This window comes from Panthera uncia (genome assembly GCF_023721935.1).
Source record: "Panthera uncia isolate 11264 chromosome C1 unlocalized genomic scaffold, Puncia_PCG_1.0 HiC_scaffold_3, whole genome shotgun sequence".
NCBI classification, from domain to species: domain Eukaryota; kingdom Metazoa; phylum Chordata; class Mammalia; order Carnivora; family Felidae; genus Panthera; species Panthera uncia.
This window is the reverse complement of record NW_026057584.1, coordinates 18,322,827-18,343,712: the sequence shown is the minus strand read 5'-3', so window position 1 is coordinate 18,343,712 and position 20,886 is coordinate 18,322,827. Positions and strand designations below refer to the sequence as shown.

General features: G+C 44.7%; 1 protein-coding gene across 1 annotated transcript; it reads right to left on the bottom strand.

Annotated features, from left to right (window-relative positions):
- Positions 1 to 1,566: 1,566 nt before the first annotated feature.
- On the bottom strand, positions 1,567 to 19,591 carry RESP18 (regulated endocrine specific protein 18). Its single transcript, XM_049615238.1, is given in 7 exon segments — positions 1,567 to 1,617; positions 3,492 to 3,579; positions 3,967 to 4,099; positions 5,106 to 5,166; positions 5,168 to 5,211; positions 6,943 to 7,180; positions 19,562 to 19,591. Coding segments are annotated over 7 exon segments (645 nt in total).
- Positions 19,592 to 20,886: the final 1,295 nt, after the last annotated feature.

The following is a 20,886-nucleotide window of genomic DNA, read 5'->3' as shown; positions in this document are numbered from 1 at the left end:
TCTTTTTGTTTGTTTTTGAGAGAGAATGAATGGGGGAGGGTCAGAGAGAGAGGGAGACACAGAATCCGAAGCTGGCTCCAGGCTCTGAGCTGTCAGCACAGAGCCCAACGCAGGCTCGAACTCACAGACCATGAGATCATGACCTGAGCCGAAGTCGGACGCTTAACTGAGCCGCCCAGGTGCCCCAAGTTTGTAGATATTCTTAATTTAATATATCAAATGTACCGTCTTTTCCTTTATTTATTGCACTTTTGTTTCCTCCTTAAGAAGTCATTTCCAACTATTAGGACATGAAGTTATTCTTGTGCTATCCTCTAAATGCTTTATCTACAAAGTTTTGCAGAATAGAAGTTCAGAGAAGTGAAATAAAACCACCAAATGGCTTTAAGCTATAGAATAAGTTTCATCATTTAATTGTTCACATTGACCTATAATACACCTGGATTCTATTTGTGTGTACATTTTAAGTTAAAGTGACAAAGGTGAATTTTTCTTGCAAGGGTACTCCATTGTTTCTGAACTATTTATTGAAAATATTACCTTCTGTCTGCAGGGCCACCTTTATTATAAATAGAGTATCCACATTGTTGTGGACCTATTTCTGGGCACTTTGTTTCATAGATCTACCTGTATATCCTCACATCAACACCACACTTCCTTAATTACTATAGCTTCTTCATACTAAGTATTGATAGCAGGGAGAGCAAATCATCCATTTCAGAAACATCTTTTCTCCTATTCACTTCTTACATTTTTTACTTTGAGAGGCTCCTAGTTATTGTTTTTTATTATTGAAGTATAACATATCCAATAAAGTATATAAACTTATGTTTATTGCCATATGATTATTAGTATATGCACACATATACTTAGAGAAATCAAATACTGATACCTGCCCACTTGTTTACACTTGTGAGTATCCAGTGAGTGTGAGAATATTTGAGAAGCATAAAGCTCTGCAAATAGGATATTCTGGTGTTCAGTTGGGCTGAACCTAGTTGGTCAGATTACCCACTCCCTTTTAAGATTTTCAGGTGTCAGGAGGAAACTGGCAGGAGCCATCAAAATGTTTAACGTGTGCACACTTTGGTTATAGCACTTCTCTGTTGATTCTTGGGAGCAGGGTGATTGGGAGATGGCTGGCAGGAGTGGTAATGCTGGAGATGGAGACCCTCATAAAACAGCAGGGTCCAGGCCTGTCTGACATGGAAGGGTATGCAACTAGACCACACAGTGCAGGCAGGCGTGGGTGGGGAAGGCTGCATTCCAGCTGTGGTCCCACCTCCACTTTCTCCACTTCAGGAATGGTCATTGGAGGGAAGACAAGACAGCATTCCACCAGCACCAAGGAGCTGTGCTCTTTTTCACTGCACCCTTGTTCTGGTCCACCCCTACTCTTCCACTTCAGAGGCTCTGGCCGTGTCCAGACCCGACCCCCCCACCTCAAGACAAATCACAGAAAGAGTTTGCACAAAAGTCCACTTTAATGATCCACATTTGGGTCATCCTAGAACTGCCCCTCTGGAGGGCAGAGGGCACTGGGGCAGAGAGGCTTCATATGAGGTCTCAATCAGCAACAAGGTTGTGGCCCACAGTGGGGGGTGGCTCAAAGAAGTCCTAAAACAAGAAGAAACAAAGGATTGGAATCAGTATGTGGGAAGGTGGCCTCTTCCTCACCTACTTTCCCTCACAAAATGCTTCAATAACAGCCTGATTTGAGTAAGCTACAATTACTCAGCCCACCCATTGTCTGTCCTTCTGGCTCCCACAAAGAGTTCTCCAGCTCTCCCATGCTTTTCCCTGGGGCTCTGGGCTGGGGAAGAATGGCAGTACCTTGTTTGCATTTACAGAAACACCATGGCAACCATCCTTTGCAAATGGATCTGTCACCTAGTTCTGGATGCCTTGACCCAGCAACCAATCCAGACTTAGGAAGACCAGCTGCTCTCTGATGGAATGGGGACTGGTTTCCTAGGAGAGCATGCAGGGCTGGAAGCTCCCTGTGGTGCAGGCTTCTTGCAGGCTCTCAGTTTCTATGCTTGCTCTTCTCACAGCCTATACCCCAACATCACAAGAGTGGCCTTTTGAAATCATGTATCACATTATGATTGTTTAGGGCTTCCTTAAAACTTCCCAGTTAACTTGCCACTACATTTAAAATAAAATCCATGAGTCCCTATATGGCCAGTCCTGGGCTTACTTCTCCAACCTAATCTTCTGCCACTGACTTTTCCACCTGTTCCTTTAACCTGAATGGTATACTTACTTCAGGACATTTGTCACTGCTCTCTGCCTGGGATGACCATCCTTTATACCTTCCTCTGGCTGCCACCTTCTTGTAATTTAGGTCTTAGTCCAAAAAAAAAAAAAAAGACTTTTGTTAATGTGGAGGAGTTGGACATTGGGAACAGCCCAATTCTCACTGCAGTCCCTGAGAGGAAGGGCAGGGGATGTGCCCCTGTGAAATGTCTGGGAATCAGGAGCCCTGGGTCCAGTCTTGGCTTTGCCATGAACCTACTATGTAGCTGTGAGTAAATCCCTTGACCAGCCTGGGCCCCAATGTCTTATCTATAAAGATAGATGGGAGTGCTAGATGGGTGTTTTAATCTGGATTCTGAAGAGTTTAAGCATCTCAAAGAGATAACCCAGAGCCTTGCCCAGGTGACTTGCCCAGGCCACAGGGTAGAGCAAGGAGGGGAAGGAGTGCTGAATGTGAAGGCCTCTGGACTACCTCTCCCATTTATCCAAAGGAGCCTTGCTATCCCTTGCTGTATGCAAAGGAGTATATGGAGAGAAAAAAAGGACTTTTTAATTGTTTTTAATTTGGCAATTTTAGGGGTCCCTGGCTGGCTTAGTCAATAGAGCATGCGACTCTTGATCTCAGGTTCATGAATTTGAGCTCTGCATTGGGCATAGAACTCACTATAGATAGATAGATAGATAGATAGACAGATAAACTTGGCAATAAACTTTGCAATTTTCAATGCTTATTTTATTTTGTTTTTTAATGTTTATTTATTTTTGAGAGATGAGAAAGAGAGAGAAAGAGTGAGAGCACAGTGAGGGAGGGGCAGAGAGAGACACAGAGAGACAGAGGATTGATCTGAAGCAGGCTCTGTTGTGACAGCAGTGAGCCCTACATGGGGCTTGAACTTAATGAACTACGAGATCATGACCTGAGTCAAATTCAGGCCCTTAACTGACTGAGACACCCAGGTGCCCCTCAATGCCTATTTTAGACTCAATGCCTATGCACAAACTATAGATAATTTCTTCTTTAGAGGCTTCCACATCTGCCCTCCCAACCTCTCATACTGATACCCCCAGGTGTTTCTGTGAGAGAGAAGGAGGGTGGGGGTACCTTTCGATTGGGAAAGGAAAGACCTTCAGCTTATCTGTTCACACCTCAATATTCATTCCCTTCATAGCTGCCTCCCTCATTTCAACAGGTTCTTGGTGATTCCAAACTCCTGAGAAAGTCAATCCCTTACCTTGACAGGGTTGGTCACCTCTCGTTTCAGGGTCTTCAGATCCACTTTGGAGGTAAAACATTGATCCCTGTTCACTTTGGCCATTGGGCTCTGGGAGGGGGGAAGCCAGAAATCAAGAAGAAGGCAGAAAAGGATGACAGGGCTCCAGAAGGGAAAGGGCAGGATCCAAAGTCAGGGATTTAAAATGCTTGAGAAGACGCATAAGTCTTACCTTGGGGAATAGGAGTCAAAGTTTCTCCTCTTGCTTGCCCCTAGAAGAGACAGGGATGACAGATGGGAGGTAGGCCTGCTAACATCCATCTCTCCCTTTGCAGATATCACTAATGGCTAATGGAGGTGTTTTTTGTGGAGCCTAGACAAAACATCCAGATCATTCTCATAGTCCTGCCAGCAGCTCTTACCTGCAGTTTTAATATCTGTTCTCTCCCTGCTGTCTGTCTGCTAGATGTGTGGATCAACCATAGGCCTTTCATACCTTATCCCAGTGGTTTTGGTGGGAAAGGTTGCCTATCCATGCCTCAGATATGGATCTTGGGGGTAGAATCTGCTGATGTGCCCCATCTTCTGGGTCATCACACCCTGGGTGATGTCATCCTTCCAGAACAAACCTGCAGGGTGAAAGGATGTGGTGAATTGACACCTGGGACACTGACAGCTCAGAGCCTGAAGCCTGCTTTGATTCTGTGTCTCCCTCTGTCTCTGCCCCTCCCCTGCTTGTGCTATGTCTCTCTCTCTCAAAAATAAATAAACATTAAATTTAGAAAAAAAAAGTTGCTTAGCATAGTGCCTGGTGTGCAATAAATTTTCAACTAGGATTATATTCTGTTTGCTGGTTCATTTGATGCTATTGTGAGGATTAAAAGAGATTAGGGATGTAAAGAGTGCTTAGAAAACTCTTAGGAAGCGATTCCCAAACTTTAGTGTGCATCGGAACTTCCTTGTTAAAACACAAATTACTGTTTCCCACCCCCAGAGTTCTTGATTCAGTAGATCTGGGGTGAAGCTCAAGAATTAGCATTTCTAACAAGTTCTTTGGTGGTGCTGATGCTCCTGGTCCTGGGATGCACTTTGAGAACAGCTGCTCTAAGGCATTACACGCATATTAGACATCAGCAGTAGTACCAATCATATGAATTCAAGGTAGATTTCCTATCTGACCCTCCCCCATTCATTAAATTCTGCTCTAAGGAAGCATCAGCCATCTGTCTCCAAGGGACTTTCCACTCCCTTTCATTCCTCCTCTCTACTAGTCATCCATTTGCTCTGCTTCCTACTCAGAGGCTGAGGGTGTGTGTGTGTTCTGGCTGAGAACTTAAGGATTCCTGGCTATGGAAAAACTCAGATAGCACTATGGGTTGGAGCTCATCAGAAGGAGTTGGATGCTGGCTTCTTCTAGAAGCCTCTGCTGGGTTCTTCCAGGGTGATCAAGGTCAAACAGTCCACCTATCCACCCCCATTGCAGTCATACCCCCTTCTCCATGAGGTGAGCATGACAGGAAAGTTTCAAGTAGAGAAATCTGACAAAGAAAGCCCATCCACAGATCAAACAGCCCCTCACTCACCCACCCCAATTTTCTGATCAGGCTCCAGCCTCTCTTCCCAGCCCGTACTCACTTAGGGGCACAATCTGCTGGAGTACAACTTACAAGTGCTGGAAGACTACAGAGACAAATCCCTTGGAGGGGCCAGAGCTGCCCCACTCCCACTTGGCCCTGACCATCTAAGGGCAGAATGGTGGAATCAGCAAGAGAGCTTGGCCAGAAGCTTTTTAAATCCCAGTTGAAGAAAAGCAGCTGTCTTTCACTATCACCCCTGGGTTCCCTGGTCTCTGTTCCTCTCACCAGACCCTTCTTCCTTACAAATCCTCCTTCTTTTCATTTTTCCCTCCCCCCCCCATCACCACCTGCTCTGTTCTTCAGCACCTGCACCTCATTCTCCCTTGATGCCATTTTCCAGGTAAGAGCTTGCAAGCAAAGCAGCCTGTGGAGGATGAACTAAGAAGACGCTCAGAAAGCTACACACCTGGAATGGATAATCAGGTGATAAGTGGGGCATGGGAAGCAGGTGAGCTGCATCTCAAAGAAGGCCTGAAATCCTGAAGGGGATTAGAACGGAGGCCTGGAATCCTTAGAGGAAGGAAGTATTGGTAAGTACAGACAGGATTTGTGTGTCTGGATCCTTGTCCAGAAAACCAGTTTGTCTAACTGCATAGGAGAAGGACAGGGTGTGGGGGAGAACAATCCCTAATGCTATAACACTTTCATTATTCCGGGTAGACGGGGTAGAGTTGGCAAAGTCCATTTTTTTTTATGTAATGGAATTACCATGAGTCATTACGGACAGGCATTAAAAAGGAATTGTCCTCTGGAATCAAATGGATCCCCATACCAATTCCCTGCCTTTAGGAAGGAGTAGAACCTCCAGCAGCCTACTGAGAAAGATAAGAACTTCTTCTGGAAGGGGAGATCATTGTCTGAGGCATTGATCCCAGGACTGATAGGAAAACTGGTGACCTGGACACCCTCTGCCAGAACCCACAAAGCACCTGGCGCTGTCCGTGGTGCTGAGGGGGTGGCCGAAATCTGGCTAGGAAGAGGCGTCTGAGCGGCAAAGAGGGCGAGGCATCCCTACAAGAACGTCCCCCCCGCCGCCCCCCGTCCCTCCACCACCACCACACACACACTCCTCCAGTCAACCGCCACCAGGCCTCCTCCCACAGTTCTTCACGAGTTCTCCGCATTGGCCTCTAAATCCAAGAATCGGGCGGGGAAAGTTGGCGTCAGACTAGGAGTTTGCGCCCTCTTCCCCACGCTCTTGGCACTGGAATCCTCGAGTCTGCGCAGTCAGTCTCTGGCTGCTCAGACGTGAGTCAGCGCTGGTCTCCCCCGAGGGCGCTGAGTGGAGGGAGAGGAAGAAGGATGGGCCTTTTCCCCTCCATTCTCTTTTACCCCAGCCTAGCCTTCTCCTTCTTATCAGAAATTAGATCGCAGACGCCAGGCTCTGAGGGCTTATGATGAATCCCTGGCTCGTTTCTCGGCTCAGCTTTCCCTCTGGAGTCAGGACGCCCGTACCCATGGGTCCCTGCTCCTATTGTCCAGAGATCCTGCCTATCCCTCAGCTCCTGGCATCTCTCTTCCTTGGTCCCTCGGTGCGTCTTCTCCTGTACCGGCATAGGCGGGGCTTACTTCCCTCTGCCCACTTATTTTCCCGTTCTCCTTCATAATCTTCCCTGAGTTCGCTTCTCTTAGGTCCAGATCCCACATGCGGAGCCCCACCCCAAGGCTGCGTCTCTTTCTACGAGACGCTCCCACGTTTGTCTCTTTTCACGTTCTCAGACACATACTCATACTTTTCCTCCTAAGTTCCTAACCTTGAGGCCCCCGACCCACTTCTCTCAGGATCGCTCTCTGGCCTGCCCTTCCCCACCCCCTCCCCCAGGTTTCCTCCTGACCGTGGCCACTAATGTCGCTGCAGCCCCCTGGGCGGCTGTTCAGCAGCACGAAGCAGAGGAGTAGCGGAAGCCCCCCAGAACCCCTAGGCCACAGTAGGTGCTGCATTCTCCCGGGATCAGCGCGTTCACTCCCCTCCTAAGTTGCAGAGAAAGTAGAGACAGCAGCAGGAGGGGCTAAACTGGACTGTAGCTTCCCACTCGCAGCGAGGGTTGGATCTGCACAACCCTCCCTTGGCAGCTTGGCCAATCGCGGGCGGACCCTGTTCCCTGCGGACGTGTAGCCAACTCCTCCCCTTGTTTGTTTGTTTGTTTGTTTGTTTTTTTACCGCCCCCAGAACCATCCTAACTCATCCCCAGTTTCCTATATAACCACAATACCAGACATCTGTGGTAGGCTAAATAATGGTCCCTAAATATGTCCATGTCAGAGTCTCTTGGAGCCTGTGAATGTTATATGGTAAAAGGGACTTTGCAGTGTGATTAACCTTAGAAGGTGATTAACCTCAGATGAGATTATCTTTGGATTTTCCAGGTGTGCCCTGTATAATTACAAGAGTCTTTGTAAGAGAGGAGAGTCAGTAGTGGGAGATGTGACATTGGGAGAGGTTTGGATAGATGTCAGGAAGAAGCCACAAGCCAAGGAATGCAAACAGCCTCTAGAAGCTGAAAAAGGCGGGAAAATGGATTCTTCCTTTAAGACTCCCGAAGGAACACAGCCCTGCTGACATCTTGATTTTAGACTTCTGACTTCCAGACAGTGAGTTTAACAAATTTGTGTAGTTTTAAGCCACTAAGTTTGAAGTGATTTGTTATAGCAGCAATTGGATAAGAACATAACAACTAAACGTGTTTATAATTCCCTAATACTCACAGTTCTGTGGTACTTCTAGATACAACTCATTTATCAGATAAATGGTTTGTGAATATTTTCTCCAACTCTGAGCATTTCATTTTAATTTTCTTACTGTGTCTTTTGAAGAGCAAAATATTTTCATTTTGAGGAAGTACAATTTATCAATTTTATCTTTTTATGGCAAATGCTTTCTGTTTCTTAAAAATGTTTCACAACCCAAACCTACCAAGATTTTTCTCCTGTTTTCTTCACAACATTTGGTTGTACTCCTTCATCGAGTCAGTCAGAAAGCATTTCCTCTTTTGCTATTCTGTGAAAGGCTTTGTACATGATTGATATTACTTCTTCAAGCATTTGGGCTCAGAGTTTCTTTGTGAGAAAGTTTTATTACAATTTAATTTCTTCAACTATTCAAGATACCCTATTTCTTTTCATGTCTGTTTTGGAAACTTAAATTTTTCAAGAAATTTGTCCATGACATTTAAGTTATCACATATTATTTCCCTTTATTTTCTTTGGGTCTCATTTCATTTATTTTTCGAACTTCCTGAGTTGATAGTTTATCATTGATTTACATGTTTTCTTGTTTTTTTTTAATTTTTAAAAATGTTTTATTTATTTTTGAGACAGAGAGAGACAGAGCATGAGCAGGGGAAGGGCAGAGAGAGGGAGCGAGACACAGAATTTGAAGCGGGCTCCAGGCTCTCAGCTGTCAGCACAGTGGCCAATGGCGGGGCTCGAACTCATGAACCAGGAGATCATGACCTGAGCGGAAGTCGCACGCTCAACCGACTGAGCCACCCAGGTGCCCCACATGTTTTCTTCTGCACAGTAAATGCATGTACAGCTACACATTTCCCTCTAAGCATGACTTTTTTGTGTTTTAATTATCAAGTGGTTAATATTTTCTAATTTTTCTTGTAACTTCTTAGACCCATGGATCATTTGGAAGGATGTTGCAATTAGGGACTTTTTAGTTTTTTTTTTCTTTATTTATATTTTCTTTATTTTTTTATTAATTTTTTTTAATGTTCACATATTTTTGAGGAAGAGAGAGAGAGAGAGAGAGAGAGAGACAGAATGTGAGCAGGGGAGGGGCAGAGAGAGGGAGACAGAGCTGTCACAGCTGCGACAGCTGTGTGTTGTCAGCACAGAGTCTGATGCCGGGCTTGAACTTGCAAACCATGAGATCATGACCTGAGCCGAAGTCTGTCGTCCAACTGACTGAGCCACCCAGGCTCCCCTGTCATTATATTTAAAGTATATGTCTTATAAACAAGATATAGTTTGATTCTGTTTTGTTTTGTTGTGTTTGTAAATCCAGACTGGCAATCTCCACCTTTTGATTGGATTGTTTAATAGTTCCTTACATTTAATGTAATTATTGATATGTTTGGGATTAGTTCTGCTACCTTGTTATTTGTTTTTTATTTGTCTTACCCATTTTCCATTGTTTCTCCTCTCCTTTCTTTTGGAATAATCAAGTAATTTTTAGTATTCAACTTTATTGACTTTTTAGCTATTCATCTTTATATTGTATTGTTTTTTAAAGTTTATTTATTTATTTTGAGAGAGAGAGAAAGAGAGTGAGCAGGGGAGGGGCAGAGAGAAAGGGAGAGAGAAACCCAAGCAGACTCTGCACTGTCAGCACAGAGCCTGAAGTGTGGCTTGAACTCATGAACTATGAGAAGCCTAGTTAAGGCGGGAGCATTTTAGTTCTGTTCTTAATCCTAGGCTGTATCCCTTAGTGCTGTGACATTGTGCTTACACGTAGAATTTGGTCCTTTTGGGATTTTACTGAAAACACCAAGGCGTTTACCAAGACCTTCTAATTTCATGGGTCCTGAACCCCACATTTGGTCTCCTTAACACACTGTGGCAGCTTCCAAAATCCCTGCTCAGATATTTGACTTTTCCACTAGATTCCTTGAAATCTCTTCCTGAACATGTGCCATTTAAAAGGTAGCTAAGGGGGCGCCTGGGTGGCTCAGTCGGTTAAGCGGCCGACTTCGGCTCAGGTCATGATCTCACGGTCCGTGAGTTCGAGCCCCGCGTCAGGCTCTGTGCTGACAGCTCAGAGCCTAGAGCCTGTTTCAGATTCTGTGTCTCCCTCTCTCTGACCCTCCCCTGTTCATGCTCTGTCTCTCTCTGTCTCAAAAATAAATAAACGTTAAAAAAAAAATTTAAAAGGTAGCTAAGTATTTGAAGGAAATTTGTATGTGGATTTTGGGGTTCACCTCTCTGTAGCTCACTCAGTTCTCAGATTTCTTCCTCGTTTCCAGCTGCTCTGTCATTTCTGTGTTCCAGCCTGTGTTTCAGAGGCCCGTCAGACTGCCACTTTCCTGCCCATGCTCTATTTCCCTATGTGCTGTAGGGAAACATGAAGTGTCCTTAGGAGGAAAGCCTGTTAAATGTGGGACTCACCTGTGGACTCTGTTTTTTTTCAAGGATTATATTCCCTCTAGTTTTTCTTGCTTTTGGTTGGTCTCCATGCTTTCAAACGCTTATTTTTATATTTCGTCTCGAGTACATATGTTCAATGTTAGAGACTAACACAAACTATTTTGTCATACCAGGAGCTGGAAGTTTATGTGGTTATCACGGACTTGGGTTATACATGATATTTGAAAATTATTTACAGAAATAATTTGAGGCCTAAGAGCAAATGAGTATGAATCTGCTTTGAGAAATATAATGCTGTAGGAAAACAGAACATACTGGTCTTTGGGTGGGTTGAACAGAGGTCACTCAGCTTTTCTCCCTTCTAAGATTTCAAACTACCAGGGAAATTGGAGGGGGCCTTAATGCTGGGAGTAGTAACCTCAGAAAACAAAGCAGGTTCTCAGGCCTATTGGACCTGGAGTTCAAAGGAGGAAGTTCCTTTTCCAAGGGGAAAATAACCACCAGAAAGGGTGGTGCGTGGGTGAGGAATGACTGCAGTTCAGGTGTGGTTCTACTCTACCTTGCAGTCATGTTATGAATGATGACTAGAAGGAGAAAGGAACCAAAAGCCAGGCCGCCACCCCCACCACGAATATCTTCTCTATTCTGGCCCCCCATATTTTCCTTCAGAGGCTCTGGTTGGAGCCCACAGAAAAGTTTTGATGAAAACGCACTTTAAAAATCCCAAAACAGGTTGTCCTAGACCTGCCCTTCTAGATGCCAATGCAGGGTGTAGGGATGGGGATACCTTAATCAGCTACAAACTTTTGCTCAGAGGAGGAAGAAGTTTAAAAAGCTCTAAAGTGGAAGGAAACATGGGATTTGCAATTTGTGTGGATATATGCTGGAGGACTCCCCCATCTACAGCATAAAACATCTCCCCCCTCCCAATAAATAATAAGCTCTAATAGTAGTCCTGATTTGGGCAAGTCCTAAGGCATAGTGACTTAGCAACTGCCTGACAGCTGGCCTCCCCTTGGGTCCAGTATCTGATCTTCTCTTCCCTCCCCTCATTTCCCCATAGCTTTAGAGTTACTCAAAGACCCTGACTTGGAGAAGAGCGGCAGATTCTTTTATGCATACTTTAGCACCATGGCAACCAGTTCTCATTGTGGGGATTAGTCATTTAGGGCTGCTGATGTCACCCCAGCGACCAATCCAGGCAGATGAAGCATGGTTACCATGGTGACAGGAGGCCGGAGCTGTTTCCTTGGAGACCATAAGGGTCTGGATTCTGCCTGAAGTTCAGGCTGTCTCTGGGTAGAGTACATGGCCAGCTAGAGATACTCAGCTTTATGCAATGCCCAGTCCAAGCTACCAGTGTCCCCCTGGACAAAAACAATACTTCTTAACAGGCCTGTCTTTTCCACTCTTGTCCTCTATCAATACGTTATCCAGCAGTAGTAGGGTGGTCTTTTAAAATTGTACATCACATCATTCTATTCATTTCCTTAAAATCCCTAGTGATTTTCTTCTGTCCTTTGTTTTTTTTTTTTAAGTTTATTTATTTATTTGTGGTGGCAGGAAGGGGAGGAGGCAGAGGGACAGGGAGAAAGAGAATCCCTGAAGGCCGAGTCTGCCTTCAGCGCAGAACCCAGCTTGAGACTCAATCCCATAAACTGTGAGATTATGACCTCAGCTGAAATCAAGAGTTCAACGCTTAACCAACTGAGCCACCCAGGAGACCGTCTTTTGCCCTTTGTATAAGATCTAGACTCTTTACTACTAGCTGAAAAGCCCCAAATGGTCAGTTTTGGGTCTACTTCTCCAACTGCATTTCTTACCACTAGCTGTTCTGTTTGTTCCTCTAATGTGCTATTTTAGAACCAAAAATATCCAATAACCAAAATAAAAACTTGCTGGATGGGCTCAATAACAGAATAGGAATACAGAAGAAAGTATCTGTTAACTTGAAGATGGACCAATAGAAGTGATCCAATCAGAACAACAGAGACAAAAACATTGGAGAAAAAAGTAAACAGAGCCTCAGCGACCTGTGGGACAATACTAAAAGTCTAACATTCATGTCATTGGAGTCCCAGAAGGAGAAGGGTAGTAAATTAAAAATATTTGAAGAAATAATGGCTGAAAACTTCCCAAGTTTGTCATAAGCCACAAACCTACAGATCCAATAAGTTCAGTGAACTTCAAATGAAACCAGTAACCAAAGGGTTAATGGGGCAGATAAGCACAGCTGCAACTTTTTAGCCCAAATCTGCTTCTTATTCTCAGAATGCTGTCCACCACCATGGTTCCATAAGATGATACAAGGATATTCTGACACCATGATAACCAAGTGTTGATTTAGTTTTGCAAAGACTCAAGGTTTAACCAAGAAGCTGGCCAGAGCCAGTCAGGATTAGCGGCCACCTCTTTGAAATGAGAGAGCAAAATGAAATTAATTGTCTCGTACTTAGTAACTTCCTTTATTATTTTTCTTTTCCAAGTTTTTATTTAAATCCCAGCTAGTTAACATACAATGAATATTAGTTTAAGGTGTAGGATTTAGTGACTCATCACTTACATACAACACCCAGTGCTCATTGCAAGTGTCCTCTTTAATCCCCATCATCTATTTAAACCATCCCCCCTGCCACCTCCCCTCCAGTGACCCACAGTTTGTTCACTATAGTTAAAACTCTGTTTTCTGGTTTGCCTCTGTCTTCCCCCCCCAATGTTCAACTGTTTTGTTTCTTAAATTCCATATATGAGTTAAATCATATGGTATTTATCTTTCTCTGACTGACTTATTTCACTTTGTACAATATTCTCTAACTTCCTTTATTTTTGAGTCATGAAGCCTTTCTCTCCTTTACCCAGACCCCTTTCCACTTGCCTTTAAAAATCCCTGACCCTTGGGGCACCTGAGTGGCTCAGTTGGTCAAACGTCTGACTTCAGCTCGGGTCATGGTCTTGCAGTCTGTGAGTTTGAGCCCCACATCAGGCTATGTGCTGACAGCTCAGATCCTGGAGTCTGCTTTGGATTCGTGTCTTCCTCTCTCTCTGCCCCTCCCATACTCACACTCTGTCTCTCTCTCTGTCAAAAATAAAATTTAAAAACATAAAAAAAAATTTTTTTTTTAAATCCCTGGTCCTTCCCCTCTGAGGAGGCAAATTTGAGTATGCCCTTTCATCTCTTAATTTGGCTGCCTCTTGAATAAACCCTTTCCTTGCTACAAACTTGATGTCTCAGTGATTGGCCTTTACCTGCATCAGGCAGATGAACTGGAGTTTGTTTACACAAACAAGATAAGCTTGAAAAAATCCATGCCTTGACACATCATAATCAAACTTCTAAAAACTAAAAACAAAGACAAAATCTGGAAAACAGCCAGAGAAAAACAACTCATCACTTATAGGAGGACAATAATCCAAATGATTGTAGATTTTTCATTATGATCTATGGGGGACAGAAGGAAATGGAATAACATTTTAAAAGTAGTGAAAGAAAAGAGCTGTCAACCCAGTATTCTATACCAAGCAAAATATACTTCAGGAACGAAGGTGAAACAAAGATGGAGAAAAACTAATTTGTAGCCAGCAGACCTGCTCTAAAGAATTGCTAAAGGAAATTCTTCAGATAAAAAGGAAATGATTTCAGAAGGAAATCCAGAACATCAAGAATGGAGACAGTAATCAAAATGGGAACTATCTGGGTAAATATATTCTTCTCCTTTTGAATTACTTGCAATATGTTTGATGGTTCAAAGCAAAAGTTATTAACAGTGTCTGATAGAGTTTCAAATGTATGTAGATGTAACTGATTCCAATCGACAGCTGCAACATAAAAGCCAGAGAGGGAAGGAACATATGCTAGTAAGATCTCTGCATTTGGCTCAAAATGGTAAGATCATAAGCAGACTGTGAAAAGTTAAATGTGTATACTCAGATCCTTAGAGCACCCACTTGAAAAGTATAGAAAGATAATGAAAAATATACTTTCTATAAAAGTATAGAAAGATAATGAAAAAATGAAAGATAACGCTAAATTAAAATAGAATATTGAAAAGTGTTTCAATAACCCCAAATAAGGAAGGAAAGAATGCACACAATTATGGAGGCTGAGAAATCCCATGGTTTGCTGTCTGCAAGCAGAGAACCAGGAAAGCTGGTGGTGTAATTTAGTTTGAGTCCCAAGACTTGAGAACCAGGTGAGCTGATGATATGAGTTCCAATCTGAGTCCTGATGTCCAGGGGCAGGAGAAGACATATGTCCCAGCTCAAGCAGAGAGCAGAGTCACCCTCCCTCCACCTTTTTGTTCTGTTTGAGTCCTCCATAGATTGGATGATGCCCACCCGCGTTAATGAGGGCATCTTCTTTGCTCAATCTACTAATTCAAATGCTGTTCTCTTTCAGAGACATCCTCATAGATGCACTCAGATATAATGTTTTACCATCTATCTAGGAACCCCTTTGCCCAGTCAGATTGACACATAAAATTAACCATCACAATGGGCAACTGGGAACGAACCCTGTTGGGGACCCCTGAGGATCTGTGTAGAACTTGTCTCAGATTTACCCCACCAGGGATGGATCTGCAGGAATATATATCTACTAAACTCAATCCTTAACTGCCTCTGGAAGTGTTAATTCCCAGACATCTCAGAGTTGTCTTGTAGGCAACTTGTCTTGTCAGGTAGGCAAGTTTCTCTAGCATTCCAGAATACCCACAGGACAAGAAGTAGAGTCTCAGCTTGAGGTGGGAAGCTGTCAGCTTGTATAGACACTGTCTATCTGCAGTTCACAGATGAACTCAGAGATGGGGCAGGGGATATGAAGCAGGGCATCTGCATGGTGTGCTACACAGGTGTTCAATAAATATCTATTGCATGAATATGTTATATGTATGTCTTACTTCCCTAAGCTTCAGTTGCCTTGAGGCAGGAACCATGAATTGTGGTGGCCAGACACAGTGAATGTATGATGAGGAAAAGTAGGGTAGGTGGTAGGGGTCAATCTAGCTAATAAAAACTAGGTATAGGGGTGCCTGGCTATCTCAGTTGGTTAAGCATCTGACTTCAGCTCAGGTCATGATCTCAGAGTTTGTGGGTTCGAGCCCCGCATCGGGCTTCGTGCTAACAGCATGCAGCCTGCTTGGCATTCTCTCTCTCTCGGCCCCTCCCCTGATCATGTTCTCTCTCTTTCACTCTCAAAATAAATAAAGTAAAAAAAAAACTAGGCATAGATAAATATGTTGAGTATTATGTTTAGTTATGTCCTTAGATGCACAGATGCAGGGGATAGGACATGCATTGGAAGCATGAGTAAGCCTGTATTGCCAGAGGAGGGTGTCTTAGTTTCCCTGGGTTCTGTAAGTAAGCAGATCCAATGGTCTGAATGTTTGTGTGCCCCCAAAATTAATATGTTGAAATCCTAACCCTCAAGGTGATAAGAAAGTATTTGGAAGTGGGGCCTTTGTGAAGTGATTAGGTCTTAAGGATGGACCTCTCATGAATGGGATTAGTACCCTTATAAAAGAAATCAGACAGATCTGTCCCTCTTCCACCATGTGAGTACACAGTGAAAGACATTGTCTGTGAACCAGGAAGCAGGTCTTCACCAGACACCGATTCTGCCAGCACCTCATTGGCTTCCCAGCCTCTAGAACTGTGAGAGGGGCACCTGGATGGCTCAGTCGGTTGAGCATCCAACTTTGGCTCAGGTCATGATCTCATGCTTAATGAGTTTGAGCCTTTCATCGGGCTCTCTGCTATGATGAGAGAGAGAGAGAGACAAGTTAAATGTATATACTCAGATCCCCAGAGCAATCACTTAAAAAGTACAGAAAGATAATAAAAAACACAATTGTTACATTAAAATAGAATACTGGAAAGTGTTTCAATAACCCCAAATAAGGATGGAAAGGATGCACACAATATGGAGGCTAAGAAATACCTAACATTCCAGAGGTATTTTTGAAACCTTAACCCTCAAGGGCTTAAGGAAAAGAAAGAAAGAAAAGAAAGAAAGAAAGAAAGAAAGAAAGAAAGAAAGAAAATTCATTTATTACATTATTTATAAACATTAAAAAATTAAATTTAAACATTTAAAAAATTAAAACTGTGAGAAATGAATTTCTGTTGTTGATAAACCACACAGTTTACAGTATTTTGTTACAGCAGCCTGAACACACTAAGACAGTAGGATTGGCACCTTCCCCTGTGTTCCCATTTGTGAGGATCAAATGAGCTAGGCGCTGTGAGAAATACAAAGCTTAAGGCATGAGATGTCTGGAGTTCGGTTGGATTGAGCGACGGTGGCTGGTCTCCCTCTCCCCAGGGCAAAGTGACCACACAGTATCAGAGCGTTAAATGTGCAAAGCATTTAGTCACAGAATTCTGTGTGGGTTCTTGGGTTTGGGGCTGGTGTAACTGCTCTGTAGGGGACCCCAATGCTCAGATGGTGCCATGAACCTCAAAGGCAGACCAAGGTCCCAGGCCTTGCAGACCCAAGGTCTGGAAGGAAGATTTTCCTTCCATGAATGGAAGATACATTTGAAGATACATTTGATACACCAAGAAGATACATTTGAAGGCTGCGGGTGGGGATGGCTGTGAGTCCATCTGCCTTAGAAGTAATCCGTAGGGGGAGGAAGGGATCAGAACCCATGCACTGGGTGCAACCAGGGCTGTGTTCTCTGAACCCCACACCCCAACTTTTCCTGTGTTCCGATCCTAGCTCTCTCACCTCAGAGACTCCTGTCAGGTCCAAACCCTCCCCATCCTGCCTCCAGACAAGTCTGTAGGAAGAGTTTGCTTGAAAATCAGCTTTAATGATCCAGATCCAAATTTGGGTCAGCCTGAAAATGCCCTTCTTCTTCTTCTTCTTCTTCTTCTTTTTATTTTTTATTTTATTTTATTTTTAAATGTTTTTATTTATTTTTTAGAGAGAGAGAGAGAGAGACTGAGCATGAGCAGGGGAGGGGCAGAGAGAAAGGGAGACACAGAATCCGAAGCAGGCTCCAGGCTCTGAGCTGTCAGCAGAGAGCCCAATGCAGGGCTTGAACTCACAAACTGTGAGATTATGACCTGAGCCGAAGTCAGATGCTTAACCAACTGAGCCATCCAGGTGCCCCTTCTTTTTTTTTTTTTTTTTTTTTTTAAGTTTATTTATTTTGAGAGAGAGAGACAGCATGAGCAGGGCAGGGGCAGAGAGAAAGGGAGAGAGAGAATCCCAAGCAGGCTCCACACTGTCAGCATAGAGCCCCACATGGGGCTCAAACCCACGAACCATGAGATCATGGCCTGAGCTGAAATCAAGAGTCAGGGGCTTAACCGACTGAGCCGCCCAGGTGCCCCCTGAAATTGCCCTTCTTGAGAGCACCAGGAAGGTGTGGGGGATGGAAGGTTTCCCCCTCAGGTCTTAATCAGCTGCGAGGTTGTGACTTGTGACTCAGACTAGGGAATAGCTCAAAGACATCCTAAAATGGGAAGAAACAAGGAATTTTTAATGAATATACTGACTTCCGTCCCCATCCCTCCCCACCAAATTCAGAGCAAGTCTCCATAGCAGTCTTAGTGTGAATAAGCCTTGAGACAAGGGACTCAGGCACTGTCAGACTACAGGCCTTTCCCTGGTCCCTATCTCTAATTCTATCTCCTTCAAGGGATTTTCCATTAGACACAGGGCTGGTTGGTCCCCTGAGCCTGAAGGAGAATGGCAGTTCCTTGTTTGCACACTTGATAGAACCATGGCAACCAGTCCCCATCACAGGGTCAGTCACAGGACCAGTGATGTGGTCCAGCAACCAATCCAAGCTAAGGAGGCCTGGCTGCCATGGTGACAGAGATGGGGACCAGTTTTTTTGAAAGGGGTAAAAGGCTAGAGCACTTCTGAGGTGCAGGCTGCCTCTGGATGGAGTCCAGCTAAGAGGTTCCCAGCAACGCTGCCCTGATCTTCGTCTAAGGTACCACCAGATCCCACCTGGACAACTCAGTAGCCCCAGACAGTTCTACTTGGTTCTACTCTTGTCCATTTTATAATCCATTTTCCAGCAGCGTCACTATGTCTTTATAGAATGTTAATCATATCGCCTTTCTCTTGCTGATGATTTCCCACTACACTTTGAACAAAACCCGAACCTGTCTATAGACCTGAGTAGTCCTGGGCCTATTCTGCTGCCATAAAAGCCTTTCTGTTTGTTCTCCTAAGGAGCCCTGCAATCTCACCTGAGGGCAGTTGTATTTGTAATTCTCTCTGCCTTGGGGATTCTTCCTCCAGATCTTCCCCCGGCTGCTTCCAGGATGTCTTTTAGGTCAAAGTTCTAATGTCACCTCCTCAGGCTATCCTCAGTGTGGAGAAGTCTCAAGTGTCAAGCAGCCCAATCTCTATGGGGGCCCCGGAGAGGAAGGGTGAGGCTGCGGTGGGGGAAGGTTAGTGGGGGGACCTGGTCTGGCCCTGCTCTATGCCTGCCCATTCAGTTTCTCAGCTGTAAAGATGGATGGATAACTAAGAGGTGGGCAGTTTTCTACCTGGGCTCCAGAGAGCTCAAGGGTCCAAGGGGATGCCCGAGAACCTTCCCAGGTGACTTCCTCCACACCACTGAGAAGAGCAAGGGGGAGGCTGAATGTGAGGCGCTCTGGGTACTCCTCTCCCATTTAAGGATCTTCATATCTATGTTTATATGTGTATGTATAAATGTGTGTGTGTGTGTGTGTGTGTGTATACCGAAAGAGAGAGAGAGGGAGAAATGTATACAGATATACGGCTATGGATGGATGGGCAAGGTGAGGATTTAGAGTAATGTCATACGCAAGATTTTCTTAGAAAACCAGGGAGCCCATATATATTTTTTAAGTTGTGAAACCTCTCAAGTAGATTTCTGCAGGCCCTTCAAGCTCTGTGACTGTGCTTGATCTTACAAAGCAAGAGTCCACTGCAGGCCCCCAGCCCCTTGCAATCCCTAGTTGCTGAAATCGGTGAAAAGCTGTCTGTGAGAGAGAAAGTGGGGGCGCCCTCCAGTGGGCAAAGGGAGAATTTCCCCTCAATCCAGCAACCGCTGGCATTTTTCGTATATTGTCTTTGATCCACACAGCAACACCAGAAGGGTCGTCTTTATTACCATTCCCATTTTACAGATGTGGAAGAAGGGACTTGAAGAGCCTAGGTAATGTGTCCAAGGTCACGGCTGGGCAGTGGCAGGGTGAAGATTGGGCTGGCTCTGTTCTTTTCCATCCTCCAGGCCCTCTCTTCCAGAAGGTTCTCCATCAGTCTCAGTGAAATCATTCCTTATCAACCAATGTCTATCCCCTCCTTCACCCTGTCACCCTCTGTAAACAGGCCCTTGGTGGGCTCAGCATTCCTGGACAAGGGCAGGCCCTCACCTGCAGTGGGGCCTTGCTGTGGTTGGTCATCTCTTGCTTGGTTCAGGACCTCCAAAACCATTCTAGAGTTCAAGCATTGTTCCTTGTTCACCTTGGTCACTGGGCTCTGAGGGGAAGGAAAACAGGAGTCAAGGGTGAAGAGAAAATGGCGAAAAGGCCCAGAGGAAAAGAGATGATATCCAAATGAAGAATTTCAAAATCCCCGAGGGACTCTCACCTTAGGGAACAACAATTAGAGTTTCCCTTTGCACCTGTCTCTAGAAGGCGAAGACCAAGCCAGGGATAACACATAGTAGCCATGCGTCCCAATTCCCTCCCTTTGTGGACATCACCAAGGTATCATGGGATTGCTTCTGGCTGAAACCAGACAGGCGCTCTCTTCATTCTACTCGCTGGACTTCTGACAGCTCCTACTGGCATCCCTGACACTCCTTCCCTTCCCAGTTGCTCTGTCTACCAGACACGTGCAGTGTGGACAGACCACAGGCCTCACACACCTCAGCATGGTGGTTTTGGTGGGAAAGGCTGTCTACCCATCCCTCATGTAGGTCTCTGAGGCGTGGAGCCTGGGCATGTGCTCCATCTTCTGGGTCTTTACATCTTGAGTGACATCATCTTTCCAGAACAGTCCTGCAGAAAGAAAGGGAGGAGCGTGAGTTGACATTTGGGACAGTTGGATTGGCCTACCCCAGAAACCAGAGAGCAACTGGAATTTCTGCTTTCCATAAAGTACGTAAGGGCCACGGGGCACTGGAGGGATCCAGAGACGGTCTGGGGTACAGGGCTTTGCCTTCTGCCCACCTCGGCACTGGAATCCCTGCTCTTACTGGTTCTGTGACCCTTAACTTAACTTAATTAACTGGGAACTTAATTAAATTGGCCGAGCTTCAGTTTTCTCATCCATGAAATGATGAACCATTGTTGAGAGAATTACAGGAGGTAATCCATGTAAGTTTCTTAGCACAGTGCTTGGTGAGCGATAAGTAGCCAAATGTGAATTTAACACTCGTGCTGTTATGAGGACCAAATGGAAGTGGAGGACATATGCAGTGTTTCTAAAACTCTCAGGCATTGCTCGCACATCATACGCTATGATCATTAATAGCAGTGATTCGAACTCCAAGCAGATCTCCCTTCTGAACCCTGCAATCATGAAACCCTGCTTTCAAGGAGGATCAGAAACGTTTCCCCTCCCATTCTGCACCCCCATCTGTCATGCTTCTATTTGCCATACACTCTGAGCTGTCTACTCCCCCGATTCAAAATCTGGAATATGTGTACGGGAGGGAGAGGTTCTGACTGGGGACCCCATGATTCCTGGCCCT